Genomic DNA, 27,558 nt, shown 5'->3' on the forward strand with positions numbered 1-27,558 from the left:
CAGACCTGGTCTGGCATGTGGCTGGACAGCCGCTGAGACAGCACTCAGGCATTTGGTGTAGCCGCCTAGGAGGCGGGGCCTCCAGGGAGTGCCGGGAAAGCCCGAGGGCCGGCGCGGCGTCCTTCCTTTTGGATCCGCCATCTGTGGTGAGTGTGTGCTGTGGGTCCGCTCTCCCACCCGTGGCCTGCTAGCGCCCCTCCTGGGTCCCCAGGTCTCACCTGGTTCCTCCTTTTCCTCATCTTCAGGTGGGACTGCCGCCAAGATGCAGATTTTCGTGAAGACCCTGACGGGGAAGACCATCACACTCGAGGTACAGGCTAGGCGGCGGGAGAAGCCAAGGCCTGAACGAGGAAGGGCCTGAGGGGGATTTCGGGAGCCCTAGAATACGTTTCCGAGCCTGGGTTCTGAAACTTGGCCTTAAAGTGAGGTTTATCCACTGAGCAGGGGTTGAGGGCAGGTTTTTGACGCCTGAAGTCCGAGCCTGTCGTCTCTAGTGATTTTAGTCCGGTAGCCAACGCGGCGGTCGCGCGCTGGGAGGGAGGCGCTCCCGGCAGGTGGGCGCGAGCACGTGGGGTCGGGCCGCAGCTGGCGGTGCTGGGGAGGAAGCCTGCGCCGGGTACAGCCCCGGGAGGCTTCCTTCTGCCAGCTTCAGCCCGCACCGACTCGGGTCCTGGAAAACCTTCAAGTTGAATTCCGAGCGGTTTTTTTCTAGTTTTTTACGTTACCAATATGTTTGCATTTTAAAACTCATAGGTTGAACCCTCGGATACAATAGAAAATGTAAAGGCCAAGATCCAGGATAAGGAAGGCAAGTTAATATTTTGTAATTCAAACACTCAACTATAGAGGCTCAGGGGCTGGACATAACTGCTCGTGGTGGGGTGGAAAGAGGTCAGATTGTCAAATGCTTTTGAAATAGCACAATAGATAAACGTTAATCAGCGTGTAGTCACGCTGAGGTTGAGTTCACATGAGTTTGGACGAGCAATTTAATTTACACTAGTTTCCTCATTTGTAAAACGGTCTCATAAACATACTAAGTTAAGGTTAAATATGGTAAAATGTGTACATACTTAAAATTATACCTTGGCTGTAGTAAGAACTTATCGATAGCTATTAGTACCATTTCTTTGACTCAGGATTGTAAATCTTGGGCAGGTACACTTGTTCTGATGTCACTAATTTGTTTTTTGTTCACCCTCCTCCCTTAGGAATTCCTCCTGACCAGCAAAGACTGATCTTTGCTGGCAAGCAACTGGAAGATGGACGTACTTTGTCTGATTACAATATTCAAAAGGTTTGTTTGGAGGAAAGAGCAGCCCTTTAAGTATAAATGAATCTTATCTGGGAAATTTTGACAAATGCACAAAAGCGGGGAGAATAGCATTAGATTAGCAATAGGTTCGCAGGTGATGCCTACACCAGCATTTAAGAGTGTTGCTATAGGTTTCTCACATTCTGGATTTTGCAGATTGCATCCTGTGGTGTAATTTAATGTGTTCTTTAATCTATAAACTCATGGTTTATATAGAAATCAGATACCTCTTTTTTCTGTAAGACTCCCTCATCTGTGGTATTTTGTACTTTCTATCACATCTGGTTAGAAGATTCATGATGCTGGGTATCCAGCCTCAGTGGAGCACTAAAACACATCACACACACATTTTGCATGGGTATGACCATTAAACCTATGGCACAGTGGTATTATATAAGGAAAAGTTAAATTTAACTGTCAGCCATATATGGAATACATCAGTAGCGTTAATGTAACCAGCGTTAAATCCTGTTTTGTCCTCTGTTCAATTAACAGGAGTCCACTCTCCATCTTGTGTTGAGACTTCGTGGTGGTGCTAAGAAAAGGAAGAAGAAGTCTTACACAACTCCCAAGAAGAACAAGCATAAGAGAAAGAAGGTAAAGCTGGCTGTCCTGAAATACTATAAGGTGAGCCAATTAGTTTTTAACCTATAGGTAATGAATTTTGTTTGCGTCTGTTTTCACATTCTTAATATAAAAGTTATATATGTGTATAAAATTATATAATGGGATTCACCTTTAGCTGCTTTTTTCCAAACTGAGGTTCTGATTTTGAATTCAGATCTGGGTTCAGGGTTTAACTCTACTGCATACAAGTCTGGTTTAAAAAACAAATTTTTTGAGTAAAAGATTTATTTAGAAAGATGGACACTCCATAGACAGAATGCAGGCTGTCTCAGAAAGCCAAGAGAAAGCCCAAGAGGTTTGAGCTTGGGTATTTAAAATTAGATACACCATAGACGGTGCAGGCCATCTCAGAAGGCAAGAGAGCACCAAAGCTGAAGTTTTTTGTTGTACTACTGGTGAGGATTTGGGGTGCTTCGTTCCATTTGTAAGTACTAAAAACTACTACTGTGATTAAAAGGTTAAATATTTTGAGTCACTTAAACTAGATTTTGGAATATGTTGCAAAATTATCTTCACAGCAAGTTTATGCTTTTTTAGGTGGATGAGAATGGCAAAATCAGTCGCCTTCGTCGGGAGTGCCCTTCAGATGAATGTGGTGCTGGAGTTTTTATGGCTAGCCACTTTGACAGACATTATTGTGGCAAATGTTGTCTGACCTATTGTTTCAACAAACCAGAAGACAAGTAATTGTGTATTGGTTAATAAAAAGACATGAACTAACATTTAACTGGAATTTTATTCTAATGATTTGAAGAATGGATTTTAGGCATCAAATTGATCACAGTATTTTTTTGATAAAACTACACTTGGCCCGAATTACGTTGTATTTAATAGTAGCTGTCTGAATATAAGCCAGTTTATTAGTTTTTTGACCTCAGCACTTTGGGCCGGTAATTTCTTTTTGTGGAGGCTATCTCTTGCATCATAGGATGATAGAACAGCATCTCTGGCTTCTTACCCACTTAATGTCAGTAGCACACCGCCCCTCCCCACAACCAGAAATATCTAAATGACCTTTGGGGGTATGGGGTGGGGGACTACCCTCCCTCCGAGATTGAGAAAACCTAATTTGTGTGAATTAGCGTTATAACCTTGCCTGAAAAGCTGCTACAACTTAACTTGCCTCATACAGAGGAAGTGTAAAGGCTGAACTCTAAATTGCCTGAATTTCTGGGGTGGTTTGGCTGGATATTTACAGTCTGCAGTGCAACAGAACACTATTATTCAGTGTTGAGCGTGAACTCAGGAATTTAAATTCTAATGTTTGCTCTTTGGTACTGCTGACACTGAGAAATAAGGTTTCATAATACTTGATTGGTACCATATTTTGCCTATGGAGCAGAGTTCAGAGGGGGTTGCTTCTCTTCATATCACTGAACTAAAGCAAGCACTTGAAGTTTATTACAGTCTCTAAGTATTAGATTTAATGGTACACTGATAATTAACAAGTTCCTTTAACCACATTCTTTTACTTATTTCAGGATTACTAGTTGTAGACATCGTTAAGTAAGGTTTCGTATTTCTGAAGCGTTTTGACAATTGCATATGTTAACACTTGGTAGAACTGCCTGGTACTTTTTGACTAGTAGTGGTGAATTACTACCTTCAGTAAAACAAAACTAGTTGCTCTATAAAGCAAAATATTTACATTTTTAATGTAACTTTAAAATCCTGGATCCCAAGACGTCTTGGCTACAACTTCTTTTTCTTCATAACAAACAATATCATCCCCCACTTTAAATTCTATCTTTTCTTCATCCAAACTGAGACCACAGTCCATTCCAGTTTTGCTGACTGAAATATCATCTTTATGGTGTTTCAGTGAGATTAATGAGCCTTTAAAGAAAAAAAAAAAGTTCATATACTCAACAAATAATGAGTACCCACTAAGTGCTATTGTAGTCAGTCTGGTGTTGAAAATTACACTAAAATTCTTAGAGATTTTACAGTCCTGTCTTGTTAAATGATGGGACTAAGTACCAAGGAAACCAAAAAAATGAAGTTAGCAGTAAACAAGATGGGATGCCCCCTTGCAGAGGACGGGATTGTATTCAGGACTCAATGAGATAAACTGGGATAAAGACGTTGCAGGCAAAGGGTCATTAAGAAAGGATAGAAAAAAATACGTGGATCAAGTGTAGGAGACCCTGCTCCACACAGTTTCTGAGGCCCACAACCTGAGCCCGGTCCCTGGTGCCTATCACGGCTCCACACCTTGGACCCCAAAGGCTCCTCCTGCCCACTTTCTCCTCTTGTCTACCCGAAGCAGCCTCCCTTCCCTATGCACTAGGATGATTCCCGCTCATCTGGGAAGGTAGTTTGGGGCAAATTTTTAGAACATTAGAAAATCAGTTGGATTAGATCCTGGAGGAGTCATCGGGACTCCTGGATGTTCAACTGGAGACCTCCAGGTAAGAGTTAGCAAAGAATGGCCTGAACCAGGATTATGGGAGTGAAAGATTTCAGATAGTTACCCAGGGTCATCAGGTTTTCGTGACTCGACAAGATACAACAGATTTTTATGTTGCTTACCTTTCCAAAGAACATGTCCGTTACGGATTAATTTAAATTTTTTTTGTTTTTCTAACTGTCCCTTTTGGACTCTGCAGCCAGCTACAGGAACTTTTTTCTTCCCTTCTGTTATAGAGAAGGTAGCTAGTATAGAAGCCTCACCTTTAGGAAGAAGAGAACATGAAGTTTACAGAAAAAAAAAATTCTGAGAAATACATAATTTCTGACATTCTACAGGGCAAGAATTAAAGGTAACTCATACATAGAAGTCCTGATTTTCTCTGACTCCATTATTTTCCTGAACACTATTAGAAATAAAAAAAAAAATCTTTGGGTTTTCTTGAAAAAGAAAATCAAAAATATATGTGGTTACCAAAATAATGAACAAAAGAAAAGTGGAACTTTTACTTTTTTGTTTAAATAAAATGCAACAGAAGATAACAGTTGATAAGTGTAATTCCTGTCTGCTCCATGAAAAACTAGTTTTCAGTTCCTCAATATATTTTCTAGAATGGATGATCTGTTGTTACCTGATTTATTTATTTTTTTATAGAAATCTATTTTTACATTTGTACTTTTTTTAAGTTGAATTACCTGATTTATTTTTATTTTTTTCCTGGTGGGGGGAGATAATCAGGTTTATTTATTTTTTAATGGAGATACTGGGGATTGAACCCAGGACCTCATGCATGCTAGGCATGCATCCTGAGCTATACCCTCCCCCCTTGATTTATTTTTAATCTCACCACTGGTAATTTATATCCACTTAATAGTAACTAATTCTATGACTCATCTTAATTTTTTTAGTGACGGAAAATTAAATTCCAATAATGACACTGTTAGACACTATAATGTACCAATTTTTTTGTAGGGTTAGTGTTATTTTAGTGCTTACTCCTAGAAACCCTCATATGACTCAGTTTTCTAAATTGCTCTTAGCACAAGAATATGCAAATCTCTGATCATATTTAGTAGGTCAGAAAATCCTAAAGTAAGTTTATATTGTGGACCAAAAATGGAAATACTGAATCTCATCATGAAGAAACATCAGACTAATCCAAATTAAAGTACGTTCAACAAAGTCACTGGTCTATACACTTCAAAAACATCCAAAAAGACTCAAGAACTAAATGTAATCTGTGATCCTGCACTGAGGGACAAATACATATAAAGTACATTATTTAGACAATGGACAAAATGTGAATATGGATTGTGGCTTAGATAAGATTATTAATGTTAAATTTCCTGAGTTTTATATTTGTTCTGTAGCTTTATAAACAAACATCCTTGTTTTTAGGAAATGTATGTAAGAGCAAATGAACACAGTATCTCAAATTTATTATCAAATGGTCCAGGAAAAATCATGTGTATGTGTGGAGGGAGAGGGAGGACTAAAACAAACGGCAAAATGCAAACAACTGGTGAGCTGAGAAGGAGTTCCTTATACTTTTCTAGTAATTTTTCTGGAAATTTAAAACTATCATCAAAATTAAAAGTTAACCAAAACTGTATGTGGGGAGGAAAAAACAAAAAATGATTCAGTCTATCTAAAAAAAAAAAAAAAAAAGCGTTTAATACAGTCAAGGGATATGTTAGAAAAAATATTTTTAAATGTTTGATATTTAAAGTAAATTTTCTTCTCATGGTGGATTTCTCTGCCAGCTACATGACAAAATCAATGGCTCATTCCACAACATTGGTAATAATCTTTATGCCTTCCACCCCAGTCTACTCTGTATTACAATTAGTTATTTATGTTCAAACTTGAGGGCAAGTTCTTACTGCCTTATTTGCCTTTGTATCCTCACAGCCAAAGCACGACACCTTACGGAGGGCAGGTGTTTATAATTCATATGAAGTTCCAGTGAACTCTATGGTAGTCATTTTTTGTAGAAAACGGGACATGTGTTGGAACAGTGAAATACATTTCCCTTAAACTTTGCTTTCAAATGTTATTTACAGGAGGTAAAATATGAATGTTTAAAAGTAACATTCAGTGAACACTCACCTATTACGTGCTCTTCCACATTGCAGGGCAATCTGCTGCTCAGTTCCTCCTGCAAATCTTCAATAAGACGGTAGATGATTTTGTGAAGTTTAATTTTTACTCCTTTTTTTGCAGCTGACTGCTGTATAACATTGGCTGCATTCACATTGAAACCATATATAACACCTGGCAAGCAGAAATACAGTCAATAAAATAGCACAAACATTGCATAAAACTGTCTTTCAAGCAGAAACTCAAATTGAAATTATTTCCTTTTACATAAATTAAAAGCAGGTAGGAAAGATGAGAAACTATCTTTTTTTCTCACAAAACTAGTTAATTTTCAAATTAATGAAAAGGTTTTATGAATTCTATTACGGCTGTTAAACAAGGAAAATTTCCTAATGATTTTAAAATCCAATCATTTAAGAAACATTAAGTGCCCATAATGTGCACCATAACATGCTAACTGAAACTTTTATTTTTACACCTGAGAAATAAAACAAAAAATGACTAGGGCTGAAATATTATTACATTATTTTAATAACAATTCTGTAATTAATTATAATCTTAAAGTCTATAGCTTTTGTGGTTTACTCTTAGGTATTCAGCTGGCCAAAAGATGTTCAAAGATACAGCTGATCCCTTAGCAACATGGGTGTTAAGGGCGCTGATTCTCTGTGTAGTTGAAAATCCGAGTATAATTTATATTTGGCCCTCCATATAACCAGGGTTCCTCCATATCCATGAATTCAATCAATCTCGGATTGTATAGTACTGTAGCATTTACTACTGGAAAAAATCCATCTATAAGTGGACCCACATTTCAAACCCATGTTGTTCAAGGGTCAACTATAGTTACTTAATTGGTAAAGTCCAAGAGTTATTTAAGAAATTAAAGAAGTTCCTTGGAGCTGACCATTTTACCAAAGAATAAATAATGTATTTAACTACAAACACCTTGAGGGTAGGGGAAACAAAAGCAAAACACTCTTGCCTTAAATAAGTGAAAAAAATCTATGCAAACAGCTTAATCAGGAGAAAAACACACCATCTTGAAAGTCTTGTCATTATGAAATCATTCCATACACGATACTACCTACATTACATAGTATAGTCAGTGCCCATAAAATACTTTGAGATAACCAGCATTACTGAAAACACCTTTTCAGTAGTAGAGGTAACATCCAACTCTAATCAAGTTAGGTCATGAAGTACCTCCTCCTAAGTGATTCATTAATCACTCAAAAATGATGGTGCTTTGCCTAGATGTTAAACCTAGTTAAAATGATAGTCCTGCAGTCATGAATTTCCTTTCTGTGTATCATAAGTTCGATTAATAAACAGCCCCTGCCTTTAGGCATTTAAAGCAAAAAGGAGCTTTTGGTCTAAGAAAGATATGACTTAAAAAATTATAAGTAAACAAAAATAGGCAGCCAAAAGTAGAAGATGAAGTAAAGTACTGAATAGGCTGACTGCAGGCTTAGGAGCATTCAAGTCTAAACAAAAGACAACCATGGGTTTGGTGGGGAACTGGGAGAACTGAGGAAGGGCAGTAATAGTACATCGAAAAAAACAATCAAGAAACACTACTGGGGCTTGAAATAGTTGTGCAAGGTTTCAGTACAACGATGACAAGTGGAGCTGTGGCTTTAGTACTGCACATCCCTTTTGCCCTCCATTGCTAGCTGAGACTGTTCTGTATCAAGAAGGAGGATGCTAAGGGGGGTAAATGTCAGGTGTGACTATCCAAACAACAAAAACCAGAAGCAAATGGTTCTAGGGAACTCAGTTAAACAAACAAGAAATAGACTTCTTACCATGAAATGTTTCAGCAAGGTTAACATCATTTTCACTAATATCACCCACACCAAAATGTACTAATTCTAGTTCACACTCATGTGAAGCATCATAGGTATCCATAATGTCCAAAAGGGCCTCAACGGAACCATCAACATCACCTAAATGCAGCAAAAATTTAAAATTATTGATGTTAAGAGTTAGGCATTAACAGACAAAAATGACAATAATCTATTGAAAGCAATAATAAGAATGGCATTTACCATGAAATCCACTTTTATTTAGGTTTATTATTGTAAATATTTACTTAACTGAATAAAGTATAATGAACCAAATGTACACTTACCAAAAAATCAGCAAGAAACATGTTTACTAAGAAAATCTCCCCCCATGGGAAATAGGCAAAAAGGGGTAAAGGGCGTCAAAAGGTACAAAATTCCAGTTATAAAATGAGTATGTCACGGGGATATAGTACATAGCATGGTGACTACAGTTAATAAAACTGTATTGCATATTTGAAAGTTGCTAAGAAAGTAAATCTTAAAAGTGCTCATCATAAGAAAAAAACCTTTATGTATGGTGACAGACATTAACTAGACTTACTGTGGTGATCATTTCACCACACAAGCAAATATCAAAATTAGTATGTTATACACCTAAAACTAATGTAATCTTACATCTCAATTTAAAATTTTTTGGCTTAAATTTAATGGACCAAATTAATTGTGACAATAACAAAATACATATATTCCTAAAATGAGTTATAAAGTAAAATCTTTTAAGACTCACCTTTAATAATTATAGGAAGTACATTTGACTCTCTTTCTACTCTCTCTTTTAGCTTTAAGGGTTGCTGCTGTTTTTTCTCTTTGTATTTTATAAGTGATCTCTCCTTCCAGTGCAAAGTGCCATACTTCTCACGGGCTTTCCGATGTGCTTCCTGGTGTTCCTTTCGCTTTTCTTCTATTAATTTCAGAGACTCTTTATTTTTCTCTTGTTCTTGCTCATACTTCCTCCAGTCAACAACTTGACGTGCCCTTGGCTTTTTAGTGGAAAAAAAAAAAAAGACAATTATTTAACTAAATAAAAACCAGTAACTACTGGGTTAAAAGCTTTGCATTTTTCCTCCACTATGAAATTAGCTTAAGTTAAACACAAAACCACTAATTTTAAAGTTTCAAGAAACTTCTAAAACTTTAATATTGAGGCTTTGTGTAAATTTGAAATTATTTAAAAATCTTTTCTCAAATTATTAAAAATTCTATAGCCAAACTAAAATGACATCACTGGCTTCCTAATAGCCCTTATAGTACTGAATTATTTATTAACAATATTCTTATTTGGCATAACATTATAGATTGATATTTTAAATCATTATATCATATCTAATATATAGGAATTAAGCTTGAGATACCTCAGATTCTACTTCAAGTATTTCATCTCCTGCAGAAGGGAGGTCTCTCCAACCTACAATTCCCACTGGCATGCTGGGATAGGCCTCATTGATTGTTTTTCCATTTTCATCAAACATTAAGCGTACTTTTGCCCAACTCTTTCCAGCAACCAGAATGGAGCCTTTTCTCAAAGTTCCTCTTTGAATTATAGCTGTAGTAACAGGACTAATATGAAAATAAAAGTATATATTCTTAATGCCATAATCAAGATGTCACAGCACTTTCTCAAGTAGAGCAAAGATAGTTTTAAGAGATTAAAAAATATATGTATAATAAGTACACAGGGAGTTAATTCCACCACTTCTCAACTTCTCAAGCAGTTTTTAATACTATAAAAACACTGCTTCAGAACAGCAACCTAAATGTCCACCAATGGGAGAATGGATAAAGAAAATGCAGTTAAAAAAAAAAGGTCATACAATGGAGTATTATACAACCTTAAAGAAGAAAATCCTGTCACGTGCCACAACATGGCTGAATCTTCTGGATGAACATTATGCTAAGTGAAATAAGCCAGTCAAAAAGGACAATGCTGTATGATTCCACTCATATGAAGTATCTAAAGTAGTCAAAATTATAATAGAAACAACTACTAAACGGTAGTTTCCAAAGGCTGGGAGGAAGAGGGAAGAGAAATCAGTGCTTCAAGAGCAAAGAGTTTGTTTTGTAAGATGAAAAAGTTCTAGAGATCTGATGCACAACTGTATAAATATATTTAATACTACTAAGCTGTAAGTTTAAAAACAGTTAAGATACTAAATATGTTATGCACCTTTTAGCACAATTAGAAAAAAAACATTTCTTGTAAGGTTAGGATAGTGAAGGGTGCAGACAGCTAAGTGTTCTGACAGAATCCTAATCCCCTTTGTATAACTAATTTGTTAAGCAGTGAGAAGACCTCTTGTTGACAGGGAGGGAAATTAAAGAAGAGAACACTATTCCAACAATCTTACTATATTTATACTAATAGGTAAGGACACAAAGAATTTAGAAACACTGAAATGCAACAATTGGTATTTTATTCCAATTTATGTTAGTCTATAAGGCTTTACCAATTCAGTTAAGTCAGTGGGGAAAAAAAATCAAACAAATTGATCTACTTAAGTCATCTAATATGACTACTAAATGTATACATATAGTTGCTAAGGCTTGCTGATAACTGCATTTTTGTGTTCCGTGTGCTAGTACAATAAAATATTTTTCAAAACAAATGCTTCAAAAATACTATTCATGGACTAACAATAACATGCAATAAAAATAATATATTGGCATATAATCAGGTCACAAAAACAATGGAATAAAATGATTAAAACACAAGAATTTTAACAGTCCTACCCTCTTCCTTTATCTGTGAAAGATTCTATTACTGTTCCTTCAACTGGACCAGTAGGGTCTGCTTTCAATTCCAACATTTCTGCAAGAGCGACTGTTGCCTCTGCCAAAGCCATCATATTATCTCCCTTTAACGAGAAAAAAAAGTGTTAATATATTAATAAATATTATCTGTAAACATAAATACCTAGGTCAGAAAGCTAAATAATCCTTGACAGTTATCCTTCCTTAAACATTAAAAACATGAATTAAAACATGAATTATTAGAAGGAAGGAAGGGAAGGAGGGAGGGAGGAGCAAAAAAAACTGACCCAGAGACAGGTATCGCAAGGAACAGTGGCTATTTTTTTTTTAAAGGATGGCCACTAGTGCTTGTTAATACCCTTTCATAAACATGCTTCTTCCTCTCCTCCATTTGGCTCTATAATTGTGTTTATTTCTCACTTTCTTTACAGTGCTATTTTACATTTGAAGTTCTATCCACTTGAACAAACTTTCACTGATTTTATTTGATCCACTCAAGAATCCTGTAAAATAAGTAAATCAAACACTACTTACTCTTAGTAAATAAATAAGGAGAAAAGCACTGACTAGACCCAGGCTCTAAGCTATCCTCTGTAACTACCCAGCTGTGCAACCATGGAAAATCACTTCACCTCCCTGGATCATCTTTCCTCAGTTATAAAACAAAGGAGCTAGATAATTCTTTCCCTTTAATAATCCGTGTTTACTATGCTTTCTAGGGCTCCAAGATCATGCAGCTACTTAACTGCTGGTGGAACTGGAGCTGATGGACAAGAGACTTGTCCATTCTCCATGTTAGCTAAGAGATTGCTCACAGTTGTTATAGAGTATAAAACAGAGACAACTGTAAACAAAATCGACTGAACACTTTTCTCTCTCACACCATATACAAAAATAGACTCAAAAAAGCTTAAAGACTCACATATAAGACATGATACCATAAAACTCTTAGAAGAGAACATAGGCAAAACATTCTCTGACATTAATCAAAGCAATATTTTCCTAGATCAGTCCCCTCCCAAAAAAGAAATAAAAGCAAAAATAAATGGGAACTAATCAAACTTAATAGCTTCTGCATAGCAAAGGAAACCATAAACAAAACAAAAAGACAACCTACAGATGGGGAGAAAATATTTGCAAATGATGCAACTAACAAGGGGTTAATTTCCAAAATATACAAACAGCTTAGTATCAAAAAAACCCCAAACAACTCAATCAAAAATGGGCAGAAGACCTAAATAGACATTTCTCCAAAGAAGACATATAGATGGCCAACATTCATATGAAAAGATGCTCAACATTGCTAATTATTACAGAAATGCAAATCAAAACTACAATGAGTTATCACCTCACACCAGTCAGAATGACCATCATCAAAAAGTCCACAAATAATGAATACTGGAGAGAGTGTGGAGAAAAGGAAACCGTCCTACACTGTTGGTGGGGATGTAAACTGGTGCAGCCACTGTGGAAAACAGTATGGAGGTTCTTTAAAAAACTAAAAATAGAGTTACCATAACATCCAGCAATCCCACTCCTGGGCATATATCCAGAAAAAATGAAAACTCTAATTCAAAAAGATACACGTACCTCAGTATTCCTAGCAGTACTATGTACAATAACCAAGACATGGAAGCAACCTAGGTGTCCATCAACAGATGAGTAGATAAAGATGTAGTGTATATGTGTATGTGTGTGTGTGTATGTATATATATATATATATAACACAGCCTTAAAAAAAGAATGAAATATTGCCATTTGCAGCAACATGGATGGACCTAGAGATTATCACACTGAGTGAAGTCAGACAGAGAAAGACAAAAAATATATAATATTACTTACATGTGGAACCTAAAAAATAATACAAATGAACCTATCTACAAAACGGAAGCAGACTCGCAGACATAGAAAACAAACTTATGGTTACCAAAGGGGGAAGGCAGAGAGGGATAAATTATGAGTATGAGATTAACAGATATGCATCACTATATATAAAATAGATCAGCAACAAGAATTTACTGTATACAACTATATTCAATATCTTGTAATAACCTATAATAGAAAAGAATCAGAAAAAATACATATCTATGTATAATTGAATCATTTTGCTATATACCTGAAACTAAAATAGTATTGTAAATCAACTATACTTCAATTTAAAAAAGCTGACTATAAACATTTTGCTTACTCATCCACTTATTCCTAGTATTTGTTCCGATTTACAAAATGCTGCTCTGAAAAGCAGAGCTGGGGTTGTGTCTTTCCATGAGATAGTCCTCTGTATCTATCTTGGAAAAGAAGGCCTCATCTTACTTCTCCACCACTCTCTCCCAACTCCCTCCATTCCCCCACCTCTGCCATGCCTCCAAATTTTCCTGAGCAGTTCTATATCTATCTATCCACTGATCTGATGGTATCTGGGCAGAAAAGGTGCTCATGTCTTCAAAAGTTCTAATCTTGCCACCTGACTTTCAGAGCACAATAGCAATCAAGGTACAGTAGAAAAATAACAAGGTGATAACAAAGATGGCGTTTTATGAGTTTCAGAGAAAAAGAGGCATAGTTTTACACCCCCCCCCTTTTTGGGAGGAGGTAACTAGGTTTATTTATTTATTTGTTTATTTTTTAATGGAGGTACTGGGGATTGAACCCAGGATCTTATGCATGCTAAGCAGACACTCTACCACTGAGCTATACCTTCCCCCTGGCCATAGTTTTACTATTAATGGAGGCATAATTTTTACTCTTAATGGAGGCTTAGCATCTTGGAGGTAACAAATTTAGAAAAAGTAAAGGTAAAATAAGACTTAATTGGAGGAAGGTGGCCACATATACTATTAACCCTTCAGTGAATGATCAGAAGAAAAACAGTCTACATTATGGGTAGGAGGGTACAGCTCAGTGGTAGAGCTCATGCTTAGCATGCACGAGGTCCTGGGTTCAATCCCTAGTACCTCCATTAAACAAACAAACAAACAAACCTAATTACCTTTCCCCCAACAACAAAAAAGAAAACAAAAAACCCCAAAAAAGTCTACATTATGAATAAAACATGGAATATGATAAGAACAGACCAAAAAAGTAAACTGTTACTTAGCAGCAACCTGTATAGGACAACAGAATTGGAAAATGCTGTCACAAAGCAGGTACTAAGCTTTCTTCAAATTTTTTGACAAGAAAAGAGTAATTGGTAATTTAAAAGGAAACAGAATTCATCATAAATAACATTATAAAACTTGCATCTATTTAATTCATAGAAACATTGTGTCAATCAATAACAAACTGAACCCAACCAAGTGTTTTATCGTTGTATTAATTAACTTTTTACTTGTTTAAATCTCTCTTGAATGCCTTAAGACATATTCTATAGTTTTTTCACTATAAAAACAAGCACTTTTTATTACCAACTGGATTTCATTTCTGATTAAAAGTCTCTAGCCTATTATTATACTATCCCCACATCATTCACCATTTATTCTCCTCATTCTAAGTATCTCATAGTAAGAAAAGCATTAGATTTAGACCCTATTTCCCTGGATTGGCAGCTGACCTTTCAGAGCCTAATTTCTAATCTGCCAAATGAGGATAGTAATACCAGCTTTGCCTAGCACTCAGAGAATTTTTAAACAAGGGAAATGATGTACGTCAAATGTTCCTTAGTTGTAATGCACTTCGTGAACACACTGTCTCAGAGGCGCCTGCACTTACCGTGAGTGCAGAGACATGCACTGCTTGAACGTCGCCTCCATAATCCTCACACACCACGTCGTAAGCTAGCAGTTCTTTTTTCACTTTTTCAGGATCAGCCTCAGGTTTGTCACATTTGTTAATGGCAAGGACAATAGGAACTGACAGAGACAGAGTTAAGAAGAGTGCAGAGGATGACACTTCAATTCCAGGTATTCATTGTGAAAGACACCAACTTTCTCTGGCTTTCTCTTAACTCACTGGACATATGTATCTAACAAAGACCTAAAAGGACCCACTTGAGACCAACCCTACTCTACTTTCTACACATAAAGAAGAATTCCAGATGAGGGATGTCAAAACTACGATTATAAGCAGATCTGAACTAAGAATAGACATTTATGATGATTAAAAAAAAAAAAAAAAACTACAGTATTTGCGGTAGAGAAAGGCCTACCCTTAAACCTGAAGGCAAGATCAGCAACTATACTAGAGATAATCTCCAGAAAAAAATCAAGAGAACATTCTAATTCAATTCTAATCCCACTAGGTCATTTGTCTCTTTTTTTCCAGGAGCTATGAACTCATTGGTAAAACCCAACATCTCCCCCTGGGGTGAAACTAAGTATCATTATTGTAAACATTCTTTTAGGATTTATAGCAACTCTTTCTTCACACACTTAGCTCAGTGACTGACACAGTATATTCTCAATAAATGTTTATTAATGAATGAACCAAATAATCTTATAATCTACTTGTCATTACTAAACATACCCTCTCACTAGAGAACTCACAAAATTCAGAGATAATTCTCTGGCTGGGTTCCACCAACTCTGCAATTTTCTCAGGTATCAAAGGAACAGAAATTGAAAAGAGACACAAAAAAGCTATGCAATCCACAACCAACTATTATGAAAAAGTATATTCTATATCAATGAGCTGGAACTTAAGGGACTAAGAGAACAGGTATAGAAAGCACAATGTTAAGGAATTTATCTTCTCTCAACCAACTGCTTTTTTACGGGGACCCTGACATATTTATTACTAATATTTTTGTTATGTTTCCTAGAAACCTTGAGAACATAGTCCATGCCACAAAGGCAGATTTTAGGAATTAAAATGTAAAGAGAGGAACACTGAAGCTAAAGACCAGAATCCAAATGCAGACATGTCACAAATTAACTGTAATTTGGAGGAGGGGGAGAGTTTCTGCCACCCTCTGGGTCTTGGTTTTCATGTTGTGAGATGAAAAAAAGTCAAAACAAAGACAAAAAAACTAGACTAGAGCAATGATTCTCAATCTTTTTTTTTTTTTTTTTGCTTGCCATATGATACACTCCATCAGATGTACCTTCTCAAGACAACAGTTTTTTCTCAGTGGGTATAGGGTCACATCAGAATAAAGAATAAATATACGAAGTATGTTTGTGTGGTGTTCATTATTACAAATTTTAAATGGAGAAATAAGGGAGAAGATAGCCAAATGACTTCCCAAAAGTTTCAGTTTTATACCTTTGACCAAATAAACACTTGTTTAAAGCAGATGAGGGAAAAGTCTCTTTCTAGGGAATTCCAGATAATAAATGAACAAGGAGTAAGAGTATAAGCACTTTGTAACTCCTAATGAATTTAGGTGATGGGTACATAGGGGTTCATTATTCTAGTCTTACTTTTATATCTGTTTAAAATTTCCATGATAAAAAGTTTTTTAGAAAGACTGTCACACCATCCCAAGTAAGTGAACAGTAGAAGGACTGTACTTATGGTCACAAGTCTCAAGTTAAATCCTGCTACATTCTTCCTAGTAGTCAATGTCTGCACGAAAACAATTCAACTGTCTTTCAGCCTTATTTGTAAAACAGGTATGATAATCCTGGGATTGCCAGGAAGATTAAATGGGCAAGATGTTAAATGGCCCCCAAACAGCGACTCTATGTAGGAGATTCTTTAAAAAAAAAAACAAGTAACTTCCTTCCTGATACATGTAAGTCAGCCACACGGTACCTTGAGCATCCTTGGCATGCTGAATGGATTCTACAGTTTGTTTCATCACTCCATCATCTGCAGCTACAACCAATATGACAATGTCAGTGACCTGAGCACCTCTGGCTCTCATTGCTGAGAAAGCAGCGTGTCCTGGAGTATCAAGAAAGGTTATCTTTTCCCCAGAAGGCAGAGAGACTGTAGAAACATAAATCCAAGAACACTAAGGACTCAAATATGTACTTCCTTAATATAAAGGAATATATGTAACATTATCAACACAATCAATAATTCTTCCAAATAATTTTATTCTTTCCGGTAACATACCAAGGAGACTTTTAGGGTTTTCAAGTAACAATTTCAAACTAAAACTCTTCCTATTTCTAGAATTTCACAAATGAGGACCGACTGGTATCTATTCTGGAGAAAGAACAGATTGATAGTTGTATAGGCAGCCACTCCTACATTAGCAAACACCAGCTGCACAACTTCCTTCTGCAACAAGGGCAATTTAGTACACAGTTAGAAGCTCAGGATCTGAGTCCAACAGCCTTGGTTAACCCTGGCACTTACTAGTTGTGTACCTTGAGCAAGTAACTTAACCTAAACAAGCCTCAGCCTCCTTATCTGTAAGTAGGAATCGTAATACCTACCTTATGATGCTGTTGTGAAGATAAAAGATAAAGCACATAAGGTGTTCAGCATGGTGCTAGGCACATGTTAGGTGTTCAGTAAATGGTAGCTATTATTTAATTATTGGTAGTAACATTATCACAACACAGTATTGAAGAATTTCAGGCTCATTAAACCAAACTAAGAATGGGCTACAATAAAAAAGGTATAATCTACTTATGGAAACTTTATTAACCATCTGCTCTACATTTCATCAAACCAATACTTTAAGCTTTAGCCTTCCTTTTACTTTGAATTTGTGTATTTCATACTACAACACTTGGCTTAAGAAAGTAATACGTAGGGTTCCCAAGCACATTGTAAGGTAATTTGTGTTCATACCAAGAAAGGCACCAATGTGCTGAGTGATGCCTCCAGCTTCCATTGCTGCCACTTGAGTTTTTCGCAGTTTGTCAAGTAACGTCGTTTTCCCATGATCAACATGGCCCATTATAGTAACAACTGGGAACTTTGGGGTTAATAAAGCTGGATCTGCCTGGGGCCTACAATTAACAGCAAAGGAGTTTCATGTCTTAAGTATCAGAAATACTTTATAGCCAGTGAGTTGGTTTGCAGTTACTTCTGTGAACTGCCATTAACAATAAAACCCAACATTCAGCTTTGATTAGATACACCTATTTTCCTCTTCTACACATACAATGACTTATGACAAAATATATAATGACTGCCCACCTACTTTTGGCATCTTCATAACAACGAGCAGAACTGCATAAAGTTTTAGAATTCAGAATCAATATACACACTTGGCAAACCAAGAAAAATAACTCTTAAAAGTTTTATAATAACCCAAATATACATTCTGATGCTTTAAGCATTTTGAAGAAAAGTTTAACCTGTATTCATACATCATTTTAATTGCAGAAGAAATTTTAAGAGAAATCTTTCCATTAAAAAGTGTGAGTAAAACAATCCTTGGTCTCCTCCCCCCAATATATACAGTTAAGTTTTACCTTTTTACTGCATCTTTATTTTCTCTGACTTTTTCTTGTTTTAATTTGCTCCATTTTAACTTCATTCCTGCCATCTTTATCACTTCTTTGATCCAGACTTCATCTAAATGTGAGTCTGCTTCTAGTGAATCTATGTCAACAGCAGTGTTCATTAAAGATTCATATATATAATCTAGGTGAAATAAGATAAAACCTTTTAGCATCATGAATTGAATGTTCAAGAAAGTGACCTCTGTTAATAAATGTCTATATAAATGATACACTCGATGAGAAGAATAACTATCTAAGCTGTTTCTCTAATGTTAACAAATCACAAAAAAAGCTGAAAAGAAAATAAACTTTAAAATATGATACATTTATATTAACTGATATTTCTGCACATTCATAAATATTTGAATATTTACTATGTGCCTTAGGAACCATGTGAGCCATCAATAAAACATTAAATTGCATGTTGATTCTTGTTATTCAAGGTAGTTACATTCAATAAACTCACTGGGAACAGTTAATTAGCAAATACTGAATCATTGCTCTCAGGGGAAATACATGCACATTGCTTATATATATAGTAGTTAAAAATATTCACACATGAAAACTATCTTAAATTCAAAAGAGGTATGAATATAATATTAAATAAGCTTCAAATAGATAACTTTTACTTAAACCATAGCAAAACAGTTTTTGTTTTAGAGTACTGATCCGTATATTTTAATTATTGTATTTACTTGGTGATACAAAGGAATTATGGTTATTGGGTATGTGTGTGTGTTAATGTTTAAAAAAGAGAGAATCCTCACCTTTCAGTGATACAGAAGTATTCATGGATTAAATTATATATTAATAATTGTCACTGGCTTAGGCATACATTATGTTTATATTATTTCATTCTTTCTGCTTTCATATATATATATATATATATATATATATATATACACACACACACACACACATATACACACACACACACATACATATGAAAAATGCCAATAAAACGTTCTAAAAAATCAAATCTGTTACTAATACCATTTACAAAATCATATCGCTACAGTTTTCCCCGGGAAAATTCTGAATGATATGGCCATATCCATTTGTTCTCTTTAACTTTTCAAGTCACAAAATGATTACATAATTCAACTGCAAAGTTAAAAAACACAAGACAGTCCTAATTTTCCACTCTTTGTGAGGATATACATTCAAAATAGTGGTAACACTTTTAGGCAGGAAACACATTAAAACTCTAGATCTGCTGTGATTTACAAAATAACAATTGCTGAGTCATAATTTGGTCTGTGAATAAGAAAGAGCACTGGCTCTGGAGCCATACTCTCTAGGTTCAAATTCTGGCTCTACGACATACCAGCTGTGACATCCTGGGCAATTATTTATCCTCTCTAAGCCTAGGTTTCTCAGTCTATAAATGGGGACAGTAATCATACCTGCTTCTAGTACATTCTGAGAATTACATAAGTTAATACATATAAAGTACTAGTATATAGTAACAGCTCAATAACTGAGTTATTATTACTAGTTCTTTCTTTTTCCCAAGAGTTTGCTTCACTTGTTACTTTATTTTGCTACAATAATAGGCTATTTCTTTTTTACTAAATTTTAATGTCAGTTTATAATGAAAACTCAAATTTTTTTCCAATAATCCTAAATTGGTAATAAATACAGCAGTCTATTGTTATCCACAGGGGATTGGTTCCAGGACATTCCCTCCACCCTACCCTCCATACCAAAGTACACGGACTTTATATATAAGTCTCTTACATAAAACGGCATAGTATTTGCATATAACCTACACATATCCTCCCATGCACTTGAAATAATCTTTACATTACTTATAATACCTAATACAACATAATGCTATATAGTCTCTGATGTGCGGCAAATTCAAGTTTTGCTTTCTGGAACTTCCTGGAATTTTTTTTTTTTTTTTATTTGTGGTCTGTTGAATCCACAGATGCAGAACCCATGGATACAGAGTACCAACATCAGTGGTGCAATTAAGGAATTATAAATAACAAATAAGCTGTACATTTATAATAAAAATAGTATTATTAAAAGTTGTAGTTATTACTACGAATATTTTTCTGCTGGCATTACACTACAGATATTGTCAAAATGAGTGCAAAAAAGGAAATTAGGGAATTATAGAAAAACAAAAGAGTATAAATATGGTCCCTCAGTCTAAAACCATTCTTCGAACTCATTCTGAAGGCCCCCCAAATTTCTGAGAAATAACGCTTAGTTCATATTAAAAACTCTTTCCCACTTTTATTAAAAGCAAAATCTTGGTGAACTATATTTGGCAAAGAGCCAAGAAACTAATTAGGGTTTGTGAATGAAAGTGATAAATACTAGAATCACTTAACATCTTTTTAAACCTCCAGTCTAATTTGCATCCTTGAATGTCTTAATTTCATTGCAAATGAAATACCAGGTATTCCACAATTCCATATTTTTCCTCATAAAATTATCTGGCTTACCTATGTCTTTTTCCATTGCTCTGGCCAGCTCCTCAACAGTCATTCCAATCCATACCTCCACCTCCTTTTTAGATTTTCTTGAAGATAACTGAGATTTCTGTGACCTTTCTTCCTATTAAATATTCAGAATGTATAAAGAAGATAAAACTTTGAATGACAACTGAGATTTATTCTGGAATATCTACCACAGTCTTGGCTCCTAGTTCTACCAACACTCCCATAAGTAGTTAAACGTTGGAGTAAAATTTAAAACCCTGCATTTTTAATTTACTGTTACACACTGATTTGCAAGTAATCAAATTCATCAGCATTACTGAACAACTAACCAGAACTTCCCTTCCTCACAAAGATTTATCATAATGGTCTACTGCCTGGAGTGTAGCATTACAACGTAAATACTTCATAAATGACAAAATACTCAAAATGGATTTCTACTCATGGCTCTAGGCACTATCACCTCAGATCAAATAAAAGAGAAACTGACAGAAATATATTACTACCTTCTTTGTTACCAGAAGCCTATGTTGAGATAAAGCAGCCCTGATGAGTGCATCTGTTTGCCAGGGCCGGGCATACAGCTGAGCGGTCCACACCGGGTAAGCAGACGAAAACATATGCCTCCACTGTGCTAATGTTCTTCTTTGACACAGGCTATGCAGCTGCCTACAAACAATGTGAAATCGTAACAAGTTCTCCAACTTCAGTAACTTCTGGTTCATATTTCTCCTAGGAAGAAAGTTTTAAAATAATATTTTGGTTAATATTGAAATCAAGTTAGCAAATATTAATTAGGTATCTACTACATGCAAAGCACTGTGCTAGAGTAAATGAGTAAAACTGGGTTCCTGCCCTGAAAAGAGCTCAGTCTAGTCAGAGAGATGGGATTCCATACTATCTCCTGATATTAACTATTATTATTGTTAATGTTCCTACCATAACAACACTGAAATACAATAACAAACTTATAAAGGGCACTTTTTTCATGCTTGAAACATCAACTAACCAAACCACAAGTACAGAGGCTTTTTAAAAGTCATCAACCTCTTTTTCACCTCTTCGCTAAATACCCTTGGATGGGTGGGGGAGGGAGCACATTATCCCCAGTTTAATGCACAACTTCAAACATGCTGTATAAGAACTCATTATCTCCCTCTGCTAATCTCTCACTTCATCTCTTACACTCTTTGAGTCCTTTCACTCCTCCCTCCCAAATTTTTGTTATTCTGTCCCACCTGTAATCTTCAGCGGTTTCTCACCTAATCTTTGAGCCTTTGTATATGCTCCCTTTACTTGGAATTGTCTTTCAACCTTAACATTTTCCCCTCCTCCCAACCCCTCAACAAAAAAGATGAGTCAGAGTGGGAAGAAGGCACCCAATAAATATCTATTGAAAAATGCCAATACCTATTGAATAATGCCTTTTGAATACTACCCTTGGGATGAAAGAAGAGTTTATCGAGAGAAAACCACAAAGAACTCAACACTATAGCTCAAAACTAAGAAGTATAGTTTTTTTCTCCTTGAGTCTTCTATTCCATCTGACCTCAAGACTACATTTCTACAGCTTTGCTTTTCAGTGTTTAAGGGAAAGAGCAACTAAATACTGTAAGAAGTGTGTTTTCTCCTCAGCAAACATTTCCCGAGTACCATCTTCCAGGCACTGTATTTGAGGTTGTTGACTGAAAGTTTAACAAGCCGGAGTACCTTCCTTCAGAATTCAGTCTTTAAAATGTTCCGATATAATAATGCTTAAATACCTCAAGAATGGCACATTTAAAAAAATCTTATTTAGGTACATTTCCCTGGATTAAGACATAAAGAATGCTCAGGAAGCGCAAAATTCCTTGAGAAAAAAAATTTTTAATGGAGTCTGAAACCAGATTTCACAGAGACACAGAAAAACGGAATGCGAGATAAGGCCCGACAAGGAGATTAACTAAAGCACATACATATCGAGGCAGGAATTCGAAAAATACATTGGGGAGCAATAAACCAAATACCAAAACTGTAAGGAGCCTTATTTGGTACTTATTCCAAAACTCTCATTTTACAGAAAAGGAAAATGAAGTGAGAGAGGTCAAAAAGCCTTCTCCAAGGTCATACCGCAAGTTAATGATAGGACTAGAATACAGGCTTTCTGATTCCCAATTCTGTGTTCCTCCGCAGCTAGGATATTCTTGTCATGGAATGTGGAAAAGGATGTTGGAAATAATGAAGTTGCGTTGGTGGAAAAGTCTGAATAAAGGAGTTGGAAGCCTCGGAAGCTATCTGAAAGGTAAAAAGAAGTCACTGTAGAAAAATTACGGATCTGGGTTGGCTTCACCTCGAACCCGAGCCCAGAAAGCCCTGGGTAGAGGGGAGGCCGGGGCGTGGGGAACACCTGACGCAGGGCGCGGGGAGCGGATGCAGCCTACCGCTTCTGGTTGAACAACGCTTTCGTTACGCTTTAAGTAGGGTCACTCAGGAATTAAATGCATCATGGAAGGGCTCCCGAATGCATGGTGTTTATGATTTGTACCCCTAACACATTAGGCCGAACAATATATACCACCCGGGACGACCCAGCTAAGGGACCCCCACTCACTTAACTCCTACATAGGGCCAGGGCATCCAGACTCTAAAGCCGGGCGGAGATCACCTTCCGGACCCGGGAAAACTGTCTGTTAGCCAGTCCGTCCCCGAAACGGTCCCCGTCAGGCTTCCGGTGTCGCCGGAAGCGGTTCTACTCGGAGTTCAGAAGTGGGACTTGCGAACAGTAGCTGTTGTGGGTGGGGCTCTCGGAGCCGTCTGGGAGTTAAGGGGTCAGCCTCGCGTCGGATAATCGTTTCTGCAAATCCCTTCGTTTTCTAAGAAGTAAATTGCTGATACTCTGTGTCTGTGAGTGACCTCGGTGCCCACCTTTCCCTTTCAAAGTAAAGTTGAACGGGGAAATGTGGGAGAAATGAGATGTCTTTAAAAGACATAGTAACAAGAAGGGAAAAATGCAAGGAAACGTGCGATAGACCCACTTAGTATAGAGCGGGGAGCAATTTGTCTTTCAAAAGTCGCCTCAAGAGGGTAGGATTGAAGTAGTAAAGCCGCAGTGGCCTCCAGTCCCAGCTTGTTCCCAGCTGTGTAGACTTGGGGACGTTGTATAAATTATCTATGCCTCTATTCTGCAATATGGTAATATAGTAGTACTTAGAATAGCAGTAGCGGTAAAGTTCATAAAGCAGATGGTTGATCGTAAGTGTTTGCTGTTATGCTTATTAACCTCCTCCCAGAAATTAGCATTTCCACATCTTGATTGGACATTGTCTTTTGGCCCGTTCTTTTGACCACAACTATTCTCATGAGTCTAAGTATTGTTTTATCTCTGTCCTCAAGGTCTAACACTATCCTAGGCTAATGATGTGGTACATACAGAAAAGTTACTCAGGAATATACGTACAGTTATCTCCCTCCCATAGTCTGGCCTCCCGACTCATGCCCCCTTCCCTTTTTTAATGTTTGTCTCCCCAGGGCCTACCACAAACATGTGTAATCAGTGTTGCTGAATGACTGAAAGGAAACCTCTGTCCTGGAAATCTTTTTAATCAATTTAACACACAAACTTGAAAACTACTGAAGCATTTCAATTGCTATCATTTTACTTACACTCACTTAAGTGCAATTTCTGCAAGAAATTATTCTTTGCTCTCTTTGCCTTGCCAAGCAGTTGAGAAGGAAACAAGCAGAAACTGGTTGGAAGAACATAAAAGAAGTGGGCATCTCTCTCCCCCCGAATATTAAAGTGAAAATAACCAATGCTTTTCTATTCATGAAGATAATAGATGCTAATGTAGAAAATTTAAGTAATACCCCAAAATATATAAAGTAGCTTAAAAAAAAAAAAAAAGCTGAGGGCAGTTAAAGGAACAGGCACCCACCAGGAAAAGCCAAAGCTGGAAACAGTAGAGCAACAAAACAACATAGTATTAGTTATAACCCAAAATACCAAATAAGTATACATGTGTCTGTACTTAAATAGCGAGAAGGAACAAATTCTCCTTACAGAAGAATTCCATAGATATATGTGTATAACCTCTAGTAGGGGGTAAAGCTTAATTTCCCTTCCCTTGAGTGTGGGCTGGAACTTAGTGACTTGCTTCCAAAGAACAGAATATGGAAAGGGAAAAATAGTAACTTCACAGTGGAGAAACCTGGCAGATACCACCTTAACCAACTGATCAAGCTGAATGTCACCAGCAATGTCATGTTGATATCATGTATCCCCTGAAATGATGTGATGAGGGCATTTCATCCCTATAATATTCATCCCCCAAACCCAAAACCCTACTCTAATCATGGCGAAAACATCAGACAAACCCAAGTTAAAGAACATTATTCAAAACATCTGAGCAGAACTCTTCAAAACTCTTGTGGTAGCTCACAGCGAAAAAAAATGTGACAATAAATATATGTATGTTCATGTATAACTGAAAAATTGTGCTCTACACTGGAATTTGACACAACATTGTAAAATGACTGTAACTCGATAAAAAAAAGTTAAAAAAAAAGAACTCTTCAAAAGTGTCAAGGATATAAAAAAAAAAAAGAAAAGAAAAGACAGAGAAACTATCACAGATCAGAAGATAGAAGGAAATGTGATGATGGAATGCAACATAGGATCCTGTATAGAATCCTGGAACAGAAAAGCACATTAGTCGAAAAACTGGTGAAATCTGAATAAAGTTTGTAGTTTAGTTAACCGTAATACCCCAGTGTTAGTTTCTTAATTTTCACAAACATAAGAATCTAACATGTTAACATCAGAGGAAACTAAGTGAAGGACATTTGGGAATTCTCCACTATCTTTGCAACATTTCTGTGATCTAAATGTATTTCAAAATTAAAACTTTATTAAAAAAATACAGTGATTCAAATCCTAGGTCCCACCTCTCTGAAGGTAAACACCTTTTATTTTTTTGGTGAACATCATTTCATTTATCTCTGTATAAATACGTATAATTTTATATAAATGAGATTAATGCTATAAAAGCTGCTTGTTATTGCTACAATACATAATGGACATCTTCCATGCTGATGAACATAGATCCATATCATTCTTTTTTTCTTGTTTTGGTGGAGGTACTGGGAATTGAAACTAGGACCTTGCGCATACGCTTTTCCACTGAGCTATACCCACCCCACCCCCTTATTCTTTTTAATGACTTTGAAAGTTTCTGTTGTCTAAAAGTGCCATACCTACATAGATAGAACCAGTTTTATCATTGCTGATGAAAATTCAATGCAAATTTCTTTATTGGTATAGAGGTTACTGGAGATTAATGCTATGTTTCCCACTAGAAATATACAAGATTATTACTCTTACGGTTTCCCACATGGAGAATTGTTTTGGTAGCAGCTGCAATACTAAAAGAAACACAGATATTTACCATATATCATGTAGTATAGATTAATACCAAATTTAAGTTAAAAATGATTATATTCATTATGTTAAAAAAGGCAAAATCTCAAAGCTGGTTGGGACCCTAATGATCTTTAATTCAACTTCTTCAATTATGGCGGCGGTTAAGAGATGGCCTTGGAATCAAACAGACTTGAATTTAGGTCCAGTTATCTCCCTCCCATAGTCTGGCCTCCTGATTCATGCCCCCTTCCCTTTTTTGTTTGTCTCCCCAAGGCCTACCACAAACGTGTAATCAGTGTTGCTGAATGACTGAAAGGAAACCTCTGTCCTGGAAATCTTTTTAATGAGTCTAACACACAAACTTGAAAACTACTGAAGCATTTCAATTGGTATCATTTTAAGGGACCATCTCACCAACCGCTAAAGATGTGACCTGAGCAAGTTGCTAAATTCGTAAGTGAAACTCTAATGTGGAATTTCAGGCCTCATTCAAGGGTGGGGAGGGTTTTGTAGGAAATGAGGAAAACATCCCACCAAGGGGTAGGCAAAGTGCCTCTCAAAAAGGTGAGTTGTGGGTGCCACAGCTATTTAAAAGGATAGGGATTTGGACCCCCTCCACTCTCCCCGTTGGTTCACAACCTCAGGGAGTTCCCCAGGTGAACCCCCCTTCCCCACCCCCAACACACCCACACACGGAGGGCATGGTAAGACGGAAGAGGCAAACCATTCCAGATTGGTAGGTGGCAGGTTCAATAAGCAAGGGAACTTACACACGTGGTTTGTCTAGGGTGTTCATCTATTAGAATCTTAAGAGTCTATCTGGGCGGGGGTGGAGGGTGGTGCGGAGGGGGTGGACTGGTTTCAGTCACCTAAACGTCCAGGTGGTTTCAATAACACATTACTCTCTCTAGGCTGCATCCTTCAAGTAGCTCCCAGCACAGGAACAGCAGGCGGAAAGTACATTCTAAGGACAGAAGGAGTGAGGAGCCTCTGACTGCCTTGGTCCACCTCCCGGGGCAACCCATGATGACATACAATCGATTACTCCCCCAACACTCCTTAAGCTGAGTTATCAGGTGGCTCTGAATCTATTTACCTGGAAGATTTGCTGTATCTAGGAAACCTGAAGCTGGGCTAGAAAGGACTGTGAGACTGCAGGCACCTCCCTCTTATGGGCCGCCGGGGAAGGAACCCTGCAGGTCTGACAAGGCCGTCCCTGCGGACACAGGCGACTTCCACAAACGATCCACCGAGGTTAGCAAAGCCGGCGCGGCCCCGTCCCCGGAAGTCTCCAGTCGGGGTCTTCCGGCACCG

The 27,558-nt window shown here is 36.8% G+C and overlaps 2 protein-coding genes across 7 annotated transcripts; one reads left to right on the top strand and one right to left on the bottom strand.

Annotated features, from left to right (window-relative positions):
- The first annotated feature begins 100 nt into the window (after positions 1-100).
- On the top strand, positions 101-2,669 carry RPS27A (ribosomal protein S27a). Its single transcript, XM_006174451.3, has 6 exons — positions 101-146; positions 246-310; positions 754-808; positions 1,212-1,297; positions 1,811-1,942; positions 2,480-2,669. The coding sequence occupies exons 2-6, from the start codon at positions 263-265 to the stop codon at positions 2,627-2,629; spliced, it is 471 nt and encodes a 156-aa protein (XP_006174513.1). The 5' UTR covers positions 101-146; positions 246-262; the 3' UTR covers positions 2,630-2,669.
- Positions 2,660-27,508, bottom strand: MTIF2 (mitochondrial translational initiation factor 2). 6 transcript variants are annotated; one of them, XM_032497576.1, is made up of 15 exons: positions 27,341-27,508; positions 22,956-23,120; positions 21,353-21,578; positions 20,853-20,964; positions 18,364-18,535; positions 17,735-17,895; positions 16,742-16,918; positions 14,759-14,898; positions 11,030-11,154; positions 9,655-9,859; positions 9,030-9,282; positions 8,261-8,401; positions 6,462-6,626; positions 4,475-4,615; positions 2,660-3,778 (listed from the first exon to the last, which is right to left on the bottom strand). In XM_032497576.1, exons 3-15 carry the CDS (start codon positions 21,569-21,571, stop codon positions 3,606-3,608), a joined length of 2,184 nt encoding a protein of 727 aa, XP_032353467.1. In that variant the 5' UTR covers positions 21,572-21,578; positions 22,956-23,120; positions 27,341-27,508; the 3' UTR covers positions 2,660-3,605. The 6 variants fall into 6 exon arrangements, with proteins under 6 accessions (XP_032353467.1, XP_006174514.2, XP_032353468.1 ...); XM_006174452.3 differs by lacking the exon at positions 27,341-27,508 and adding an exon at positions 23,437-23,565; XM_032497577.1 differs by lacking the exon at positions 22,956-23,120 and having other exon boundaries at positions 27,341-27,505.
- Between the last annotated feature and the right edge of the window lie 50 nt (positions 27,509-27,558).

This window comes from Camelus ferus, chromosome 15 (genome assembly GCF_009834535.1).
Source record: "Camelus ferus isolate YT-003-E chromosome 15, BCGSAC_Cfer_1.0, whole genome shotgun sequence".
NCBI lineage: Eukaryota > Metazoa > Chordata > Mammalia > Artiodactyla > Camelidae > Camelus > Camelus ferus.